At 33.0% G+C, this 11,316-nt stretch overlaps 1 protein-coding gene across 3 annotated transcripts in view; it reads left to right on the forward strand.

The window, feature by feature from the left end:
• Positions 1-11,060, forward strand: part of TMEM161B (transmembrane protein 161B) — a 109,705-nt gene extending 98,645 nt beyond the window's left edge. For all 3 annotated transcript variants that reach the window (XM_021008104.2, XM_021008114.2, XM_021008125.2), the window contains one exon: positions 160-11,060. In XM_021008104.2, coding sequence (XP_020863763.1) covers positions 160-437 — 278 coding nt within the window. In that variant the 3' untranslated portion in view covers positions 438-11,060. The remainder of the gene's footprint in view (positions 1-159) is intronic.
• Positions 11,061-11,316: the final 256 nt, after the last annotated feature.

The raw sequence follows: 11,316 nt of genomic DNA on the forward strand, positions 1-11,316 counted from the left end.
TATTCCACATCAAGTAATAATCTGATGGTCTGGTAATTTTTGTTGTTCTTAATTGCAAAGTTTGGCTAGAGAATTTTGACATTCATGTCTCACTTGAAAAATCAAGGCTTTTTGAACCTGTTCCCATTCATGTTTCATTTGTTAACTTGGATTTTACAGGTAATCATTCCTGGGGGATTTATTCCGAGTTTAGCTCTGACTCCCTAGTGGAGAGCCATCCATTCTCTGGTTCTGTTCATTCTGAATTACCATCTACTGATGAGAAAATGAAGGTAACCGTTACCCAGATCACAATGGCACTGGGCGGCCTAAAGACCATCTTTACTCCTCTGCTTTTCCGAGGACTCTTGTCCTTTCTGACCTGGTGGATTGCTGCTTGCCTCTTTGCCACAAGCCTTTTTGGACTTTTCTATCACCAGTACCTAACTGTGGCATGAACTAAACAGCTAACAAAGACAACAACAGCAAAAGGTATTGAAGGCAACCTAGTTTGGAGTCCATGTGCCTTTGAAGAAAGGGCTGAGGAAAATCAGAAGAAAGCAGAAAGACTGAAGAAAAATACATATCATCCAAGTAGTTTGTTTTTTTTAATGTTTCCTCTGTCTTCTCAGGGTGAATTGATGTTTTAATGTTTAAAATCACAAGTTGATTTGTTAATTTTGTTATGTAAATAGTAGGTGAGTAACTATTGAATCGTGGCAGTGGAACTGTGACTTTTCTTTACATAGATAAATATATGTACACATGTATATGCATATATGTATGTGTGTATGTGTATGTATGTATGTGTGTATATACATATATACATACACATTTACTGATGTAAGAGGGCTATTTAAATGCTTGTGATACCTTGGTTTACAGTAATATCCAATTGTCCTCGAAATTTCATTTGTGACTTCAGTCATTGTCTGATACCTTTTAATGGTGTTAAGGTACTGGTAATATTAATGGTGGCTGCCTAGAGAACAATCTTGAAACTGAGCCATACTTGGGGGGAGACAAGGGAGAAAAAGTAAACTTCTGTTGGAACTGTATTAGTTGCTCTTCCAAATGAATAACAGCAACTACAACAAATCCAACAGGAAAGAAGAAACAGCTGCTGTATATTACAGCAAAGGAAGCTGTAGTGTATTTTAATTTAATGGGGATATAAGTGCATAATATCAGCAAGCATTGCTGCCTGAGCATAGCAGGAATTATTTTAAAATGTACGTTGTCAAAAAAAAAGTACATTGTCTCAATCTCTGCAGTTCTTTACAACAACAACAACAACAAACAGCAAATGGCCATGTGAACAATTGCTTTTAGCAGCTTGCTGCTAAGATTGGATCTCACAAATTTGGGTGGGCCTCAACTTCTGTTTCTTTTTTTATATTATTGGACAAAATCATCTTAAAATACCATAAAAATATTTATCAACAATCATCAAACTTTTAAAAATACTTTTTAGTCCTGCTGAATGCATATATGTATTGTACATATTATATATTGAGTATATAATATATTGGAGCCATAAAAGATGAACATAGAGAAATATTATTTTAAGTTGCTAATTGTATATCAAAAGGTGATTGAATAGAGGTGCATATGTGTCTAGAAGTTTCAGGCTTTTTGAATGAAAATTAAAAGTCATTTTTGAAAGTTCAGTAGAAAGCTGTTGATTTGTACTTCCTTAGGATACTTTAGATTCTTTTTTTTTTAAGTTTTTTTTGGTTAGGCAGTGGGGTTAAGTGACTTGCCCAGGGTCACACAGCTAGGAAGTATTATCTGTCTGAGGCCGGATTTGAACTCAGGTCCTCCTGAATCCAGGGCCGGTGCTCTATCCACTGCGCCACCTAGCTGCCCTGACACTTTAGATTCTTAAAAGTGTTTGGCACTTCTGAGTTGGAAACTCCACTCATATTGTAATTCTTACTCTGTCATTTCTTATGTTCCCCAGAGTAAAAGCTTCAGAAACCTTTATATTATGACCAATAATAAAAATTTTCATTTGCATCTTTATAAATCAAATCTTCCTAAAAGAAATGAATAGGACTTTTAAAAATGGCTTATCCTGTAGTTTCAGAAGCAAGAAATAACCAGATATTTGATATACATTTTAGTTCAGTTAGGTTGTTTTCTAATATTTACATACAAACATATGAACGTAATGAATTTGTGGGTTTAAAACTTAAAATTCAGTTAGGAACTTAAAGATTTACATAAGGTGTAACTGTAAAGTAATGTGGTTTATTTTTAAAAGAACTTTAAAAGAACTTAGATCTGAATGAGAGTTGTTGCTTCAAGGAGCCGCCAAGGCAGATCTATATCTATTCCAACAATGCTACCACTGCTCAGATTATTTCTGTAGTTCCTTTTTTGGGAATAGTCTTCAGCACCTGTAGTACTAATCTTTTTAATATTCTCAGTGGTGTCAAAGTTTCGCCTTTATGAGTGTCTTTGATTTTGGAAATAGCCAAAGATCATTTGGAGTTAAGCCTGATAAATAAAATGCGTGAACAACCCTACGCGATACTATTTGAGTTCACAATAAGATATGACAAAATAAGTAGTGAAATTGATTTACCTGTGTATATTATAAAGTGCTGTTGAAATGAGTTTCCACCGAAGAGTTCCAAAATTGTTCTTTGAGGGGTATCAGTATTTGATGACATAAGAGTGTAGCCTCTCAAGGTTATACAAAAGGAACATTTATTTAGATGTATAACTTCTCATATTTGGTAAAATGTCAGCCCTGTTATTTTATAGTCATGTCTCATATCTGCCTTTCTAAATGTCATTATGCATTTAGAGATAATTCCTTGTTGAACTAAACTGTCATATTTATAGTGTGTGTATTTGTGCATGCACGTATGTTGTGTGTGTGTGTAAATAAGGAAATGTGTTTGAATAGTTTTGAATTAAGTGAGCATAAGTAGAATTTGTTGTTGCTTTTACAATTTTAAATTCTTACCAAAGGCACTACTCTTCAATGTTTTAAAATCTGTACTATGGAATAAAATACAGAAAGAAGTTAGGATCTATTCATAAATTGAAAGAAACTACATTTCATATAACTTCCTCATTATTTCAGATGGATACTTGTAATTCTAAAAATATACCAGTGGTTTGTTTTAAAACCTATTTTGCATCGAGTTTCTAAGCCACAAATTTTGCACACTGTGCAAATTACTTCACATGATAGATGTCTCTTCAGTTCTAGAATAAATTCTTGAGGAAGAGTATTTTGAGAGTAGATTAAGGATAATGATTGCTAACTAGAAACTTTAAGGGCTTGTAGGTAGCAGTATAGCCTTGTGGGTGCAAGTGTGTGTGTGTGTGTGTGTGTGTGTGTGTGTGTGTGTGTGTGTGTGTGTGTGTGTGTGTGTGTGTGTGTGTCTTGGTGCGTCAGAGTTAACCAGATTTTTTTATTTCTGGAGCATTGCTTGTTTGATTATCTCAAAACTTAAACAGTAGAGATAATACAAACTATTAGATTATTCAAAATTTCTTGATTTTCTTTGCCTTTTTTTAAACTTCTGCCAGACTTTTTTCTCACTGTTACATGCTGAGTGGGTAAATTATTTTTTAAGTTACTTAATTGTGTGCCCCATATTGAGTAGAAACACTTAAAATCCTGCATTGTATGATTTAATGAAATTTTCCCCACAATTGTCATCCAAAAAAATTGTGACAAATACATGACAGACATCCATATGAAGGGAAAATGATCCGTTTTTCATTTCTGATATAAATCAACAATAAAATGATTAGCAGCATTTCTCCTTGGGTTATAAATTCAGAAAAAAAATTAATGAAATTGATAGGTCCAGGAAAAAGAAAATAGTATTCATTATGATGCTATAATTATGATACAAAAGAATAGATTTTGTTCTTGTAAAAGAAAGGTTAAATTCTCTACTTCTAAATATAGAATTTTAACATTCTCTGAAATCATCCAGTCTTTCAATGTGGTAGAGTTTCTGACACCGTCTCATAATTGAAACTTTTCTGTTATGGTTTGTAGCTCTGTTCAGCAAAGTAAAACTAAGTGATTTTTGAATGTGGATCATCCAGTGTCTTCATGGAGCTTTAGCTGGCTTAAAGAATCAGATCTGACCATACTTATGATCCCAGTGCTTGAACTCAGTCTCAAATAGTCAACACAATTGCAGCTTCTCACTCCCACTCATCTCATTATATCTGTACCCTGGCTTTATAACTGAGCTAGTCATACACCTGGAGAATGGTGATGTGGATGCGGAGCATGGTCATAAAGTGTCAATCTTTCCTTTTCTTTAAAGAAATCAGTGGTTTCCCTTTATTCTTGCTTGTTTCTGTCCTTTAAAAAAAAAGAGGATGGAAGTAATTTTTGTGTATTTTGTTTGATCCAGCTGTTCTCCTTACTACAAATTATTTTTAAGTTGGGTGGGCCTGAGAGAGAGAGAGAGAGCACCCTTAGAAGGCAAGAAACTAGATAGGCTCTGTGTGACCTTCCTTGGGAAAGATGTTGATTCTTTTGGCCTCTGTTCCGTGATGTGCAGACTAAGGAGAATGGAGTAAATTATCTCTAAGGTCCCTTCTGGAATGCTCTAACACTCCAAGTCTGATATGAGTTTATCTGGTTTGATATTAACTTAAAGGAATATATACATATAATATTACTTTATATTTAGAGATGTCTGTTGACCATATTTTTTTTTTTTGGCTAGGCAATGGGGTTAAGTGACTTGCCCAAGGTCACACAGCTAGTAAGTGTTATGTGTCTGAGGTCAAATTTGAACTCAGGTCCTCCTGAATCCAGGGCCAGTGCTCTATCCACTATGCCACCTAGCTGCCCCGACCATATTTCTTAATGAACATTTATTGAGTACTAATTGAAAATGATGATTATACCAAACTTCTTATCGTAAGAAGTACTTTTTACCAAAAATAATTATTTTGGGATAATCTGAAATTGCAGTTTGCCATTTGTATTAAGTACATAATCACAGGGTTTAGCTGATAGTGGAAGAAATGGCTAATGGAGAAGACAACAGACATGTTTATATTAATTTACCATATTGTTGAACAAAAATATATATTCTTCCCATGTGCCCCCCCCAAAAAAAGGGCAGATATTTTAAAATAACAAAAATATAACAGATTTAACCTCTAGAATACATTTTTGCTGGATCCCTTTCAGTTTAATACAGCTAACATTTATTAAGCACCTGTTAGGTGCACTGTGATAAGCACTAGGGATAAAAAAGAAACAAAAATACTTCTGCCCTCATGGGGCTTACATTCTTCTGGGAGTTACCACAAGGACACAGATTTGTGTTTATATCCTCTGCACCTAACTTGGTGCTTTGCACTTAATAAATATTTAACAAATGTTGATTGATTGATTAAATAAGGTAATTGAAGGAGTAAAGAGATAGCACTTCCTACTGGGTTGATTAGGAAAAGCTTTATGGATGAGGTAGTACCTGACTTGAGCTTTGTAAAAAGCTAAGAATTGATTCTTAGAGGCCTGTCATATGCTGTTCAGGTTAATTGAAATGCTATTGAAGCTTTTGTCATGCATATTTGGGTTGCATGTTTGGAACTGTGTAACATGACTTTGGCAAAAACAAATCCTTTGTCTCCTTTTCTTCAAGATAATCTCTTATCAGACAAATTAGCATGTGCCTTTTAGAAAGGAATCTATGCCAATAAGGAAGTCTGAGACAAGACAACTTCTAGGCCATGTTTACTTTCCAAATTCATTCAGTTCAGCAAACATATTAAGCACTTACTGTGTTTTAGGTGTTAAGGATGCCAAAGATGAAAAAAAGAATCAGCTCCTGCTTTCAAGGAACTTACATTCTGCATGGTTATTGAGAAGATTTTTCAGTTAAAGTAGAGGATTTGAAATTAGAAAATTTTGCCTCAGTTAAAATGGTTCAAATGACAGTAAACACTCTGGTATGGGAGTCTAGGGAAATCAGCGTGAGGGAATTAATTTCCAGTTTTCTCAAGCATTAACAAAATCCTTATAGTATTGTATACCATTCGTGAATTTTTTCCAAGGGAGGGAGTATCCTTAAGGTTTTGTTTTTACTTTTAAAGAAAAATATGATGCTTTTTTGATAGTCATAGAGGAAGAAATTAATATTGCTTGCTTTCCCCTATCACTTAGCCATGGCTTAGCTATCTCTAGATACCTGCTTCAGCAAGTAGCTACTGGTGCCAGTAGTCACCTTCTACAGTCACTGAGTCATACCAATGAAACTGTCTTTTCTTTCTCTCCCCCTCCCCCCCTTTCTCTTTTTACTGTGAAACACAGTGGTTCCTGTATTCTTGTCAGAATCCTTAGTTGCAGCAAGTCAAAGAGGTCACAGACTGGGAAATCTGATTCTGAAATTTTCTTGACCTCCTCCAGAAACTTCCTCATTCTACCAATTGTCTGCTAGTAGAGCTATAGGTTTTCACGGAAGTAATTAGAAGATTCGGGGCAGGGGTGGGCCGAGTTTGGATTCAGTCAAAGTACTACACTTGAGGACCTAGAGGGCTACTCATGGCCTCAAGGCCACAGGTTCCCCACCCCTGGAGTATATTAGTTGGTGGACAAACCTAAACTCCTATTTTCTTGTAAGCCTAGAGATCCTGATATGGATGCCCAGGGAAGTGATAACTGACATTTTTTCATACACAAGTTGAAACGTATCAGCTTATCTACCCTTAAAATACATATACATATATATATATATATATATATATATATATATATAAATCTCTATCACTCAAAAGAAACTACAAAAAGTATTCTATATGCTACAGTCTGCCCATTCTTTTCCTTCTTCCTGGGTTTAGGTTGGGAAAACATAATGAGTCATATGTATATGTAACTAATTATTTTCAGAGTATAGCTTACAATTCTTAAAAGATATGTTAACTCTATCTGGATAGTAGAATTTAAGTTAATGAATAACTGCCCCATAGTAATAGTACCCAAGTGGCCTGAAACTTAATTCACCACTCAAGTTGTATAGATTGCGTCATGAAATTTCTTATTCACCTTTGGAGTATGAACTGATGTTTATTGAATTTCATATTAACTCTGATGAGGTAAGTTCAAATTATTAGAATCCAAAAGTTGTATCAGTGATGCATATACCATCATTATTTATGTCTTGTCTATAGGATGAATGTGTCTGTTCCTTGTGTTATCTATGCAATAGTGGCAAATCAGATGGATGGTTTAAATTATCATTTAAATTTCCAGCAGCTGTTTTAGTGGCATATAAAGAGTGGAGCCCATATATCTGGTACTTTTGGCATTAGCCACATCTGTTTTCCTTTGTGCTAGCAAACTTGAGCTATTAAATCTTCTAACTCAAGTAAGCAATTCTACAAAGTTTGAGATAGGGAATGTTGTAACTGCCCAGAGTCCATATATGTACATTGGAATACGTTGCTTAATTTAAATTCAGTTCAATAAATATTAAGCACTTGTTACATGCAAGGATTTATTCTTTTGCATCAAAAATGACTTTTAAAAAAGTCTTTTCCCAAAAATGGAGGAAGGGGAGAAAATTATTCCTTTTAAGCTATGTATAAAGAACAATGGGGCTGATAATTGACGTTTTATCTAAAAATAACTAGTAGTATACATCACCAGCTCCCTTAGAAGCAAGGAAAATGATTCAACATTATGGCAAGTCTTTTTCAAAATGTGTATTTATTTTATGAAATAGTTAGATAAATGAAAGTATCTCTCAACTCTCAGTCATTTAAATTTTTTAAGGCTTTAAGTTTGAAAATAGGGTGCATGGCATGATATTCTATATGCACCGCTAAGAATATTGGGAATAAACAAAAATGTATAGGCAGGAAGATTGTTTTCTTCAAGAAGGTTTTTCTGAATTGACTTTGTTCCCCTCTGCTTTTTTTCTTAAATGTTAATGGTTTCTGTTTTGTGCTTTTTACAGTAAAACAGGATTTATAATTCTTTTCTATGAAGAAAACAAATGTGACTTTTTATTAAAAATTGCTGAAACACAGAAAAAAATAGTTTGACTTACTTTTTTAAAATAATTGAGATACTGAGAGTAAAATCAGTAGTGGTTACATGTATTTGCACTTGTTCTTTCAATATTGATTGTTACACTTCTTTCCTCTTCTGTAACAGGTGGTTGCATTTTAACAGATCTCTTGAAGTGCAATTAGAGAAAATGAAGTTTGCAATTTTCTATCTTTAGGGGAATATAGATATCAGTTTTAAAATTTATCCAGGTTTTATTATTATTTAGAGTATTATTTAGTTTCACAAAGAAAAAGAAATGCCTCATGTCCTCTTAAGTTATCTCACTGTAGAATGTTGCTTTATTCTACTGATTATAAACATGTTTAGCTTTATCAAGGAAAAAAACTTTTCTGCTCGCTTTTTTTAGCAACAAACTTTATATTGGAACAACTGTTATGGTTGTCTATATCCACATGTATAGGCATGCTGCCTTTCTTTCACATATCCTTTATAAAGTTTGTTGTTAACAGTATTCTTAGAGAATTGTAAATCATGCTCTGAATTAACTTTTACCGTTCTTTATTACCTTTTCTGCAGCTGATTTTTATGACATTAAAAACTCTGGGTATTCAATTTTGTATGTATACTTGTAAGTAAGGATAAATTCAGAAGATGTAAATATTATTTTTCACCAATCATATGCCTCATATGAACACTTCCTGATGTTTATAAAGTCATACTACATTTTAACATTTTATCTCATTCTTTGAAAGTATGTCTTTATTAATAAGCTATAAATTATAGCATTTTCCATTAGAGACAGAAATCTTTGAAGTACCAAATTGCTTTATAATTTACAAAAACTTGCTTTAAAATGCTTAAATTTTTGTATAAACTAAGCGTTTAGATTTAAAGTTACATTTCAGTAGTTTCAGGACTGCTATTGGGTACATTTAAATTAATGTTTAATTTCTAATACATTATCCATAAATTCAAATGACTAGCAAGAGGAAAATGAATAATTACTCAATGACATCTAACTATGCCATATATTTCAATATAGTCAATGGGAGGGGGGAGGGGAGAGAAGATTCTATCTTGTTTCTAAAGCTATTGACATTATTGGTTAGCATTAGTGATGCTTGCTAAGAAGTAGTCCATCTCTGCTAGTTACTGCATTAAAATAACCCACAGTTTGTCAAAAGTCATTAATATCTGTCATAAAGGAAAATGCCAATCTATAGGGCAGCATTATAAAAAAACTAATAACAGTATTGTAAATAGTGCATATTTTAAAAATACCATCTCATCTTCAGAATAAACCATAAAAATGTTAAGGTGCTTCAACATTTAAAAACTCCCAATTTTACTTCACAGGGGACCAAAAAAAAAATCTCCAAACTTTTAGCTATGGCAAAAACGGAAGCCATTTTCACTGTATTATATTCCATAGGATTTTGGAATCAAAATATATTTGGCAAATAGAAGCCTCATGCTTGCCCATGTTATTTAACATTACAAATTTTGCTGGGATGATACAGACAAAGCTTTGTTAATAATCTGCCATTGACATGACAATACATTCTCGCTGTCCAGAGAAAGTAACATTTTTAAATTGTTTTGTTTGCTGTTGTACTTTATCCACTCCAAAACATCTTTTCTTTCACTCTCATACTTGTTAGAGAGATAACCAAGAAAAGGAAAAAAATTTGATTTTGATACCTGTTCTATAACTGTCTACAGCAAAGGGGATGTTGTTTTTGGATGAAATTTGTAGCATTAGTTCCTGAATTAAAAGCAGATAGGTTTACATACGTCGTAGAAGAATTATTCCAAGATCATTACTGGCCTTTAGTTTTGGTCAAATTGATTGGTAGAATATGACATTGTGAACTAGTCAGAAAGATGGACTTTTGTAATTTGCAGCAAGCATGCCATCTTGTAAGTAAATTGCCAATTGGTTTGAATGAAAGTCATTAAAACTTGGATATTCATATAGTCATGCCAACATGTGTGCAGACAGCATCACAGAATACAGTGGATTGAAATGGGAATAATAATTTTAAAGTGTTTTTTTATGTCTAAGTCACATGACAATAGATTGTTGAATTTGGAAGTTTTATTTTTTTAAGAACTAGAATTTTTGGTATTTAAAAATATTTGCCATACATAGAGATTTAACAGAAAAAGTGTGGCTCATAATTGTACATGGATAATTCAAAGATTTTATCATTTTGCTTGTAAAGAATTAAATGTGTAAGCTGTATATTTGAATTAAAATAATAGCGTATGCACCAAAGGAAGCACTCCTTATAAAGAAGCCTTATAGAGTCTTGTGTTTTTCAAGCTAAAATGAAATGACATTAGTAATTAGTATATTAATGTAATGATGGAGCAAGGGAAATGTATCCCTACACAGCTACTGTATAACCCTTTTGTTATTTTCTTACACCATGTGTAGGAAGGTGCATTGTCTTTATTGCTGCTAATGTTTTATTTAAGAGATTTTTTAAAAAGCTTTTTATCCTCTTACTTGATAGATATTTGCATGTCATTAAAAAAAACAGCTAATGATGTCAAGACTGATGAATAACTTGCTAATTTAAACTTTTTAGAAAGATATTTTGCCAAGAAAGGAAATACTGTGAGATTTTATTGAAAACATGATTTGTGATTTTGCTGGGGTTTTTTAATGCTCTCATTAATTTATTTGAAAATTTTTCCCCCTTAGGAAAATTCTTAAGCACAAGTTAAATATTGATTTAAAAAAGTTTTAAAGGGAAGATTACGATTTGAAAGTTGTTTTTTTCCAAACTAATTGTGATCACGTATAGATACTGTGAAATGCAGTCAAATGCAGAGGAAGATATAAACAGTGTCTATAGTTTCAAAAGAAAAGAAATATTTTCCCACTAGCAGTTTCTGTATTTTCCCTTTCCATCACTGTAATACATACAAACTTTGTTGTTTCTGTTCCTTTACCTTGCATGTGGTATATTCCATTAAATTGTTTTTACACAGTACTGCCTGAATCAGAAATACAGCAACTTTGAAACCAAAGATCAATAAAAGTATCCCACCCCATTTATTGATTGTTGTATATCTTGTCTGTCTGAAATAATGTTTAAATTGTTACTTCTTGGCTTTACAAATCAAGGGCAATACATAAGTAACTTTTCAGAACATGTTTCCCTATTCCTTAAAGTATTGAAGTAGGTATTGACCTAGGAGATTGTTCAAGTTCCCATAATATATTTTGTGTTTCAAAGCTTTGTGCTGTTAAATTTTTCTTTCACTTAACACTAGATTTCAGAAGATACTTTTTGATTAGACAGAAGATAGTT

The sequence above is a fragment of the Phascolarctos cinereus genome, unplaced genomic scaffold (genome assembly GCF_003287225.1).
Source record: "Phascolarctos cinereus isolate Bilbo 61053 unplaced genomic scaffold, phaCin_HiC Scaffold_4;HRSCAF=312, whole genome shotgun sequence".
Lineage (NCBI taxonomy): Eukaryota > Metazoa > Chordata > Mammalia > Diprotodontia > Phascolarctidae > Phascolarctos > Phascolarctos cinereus.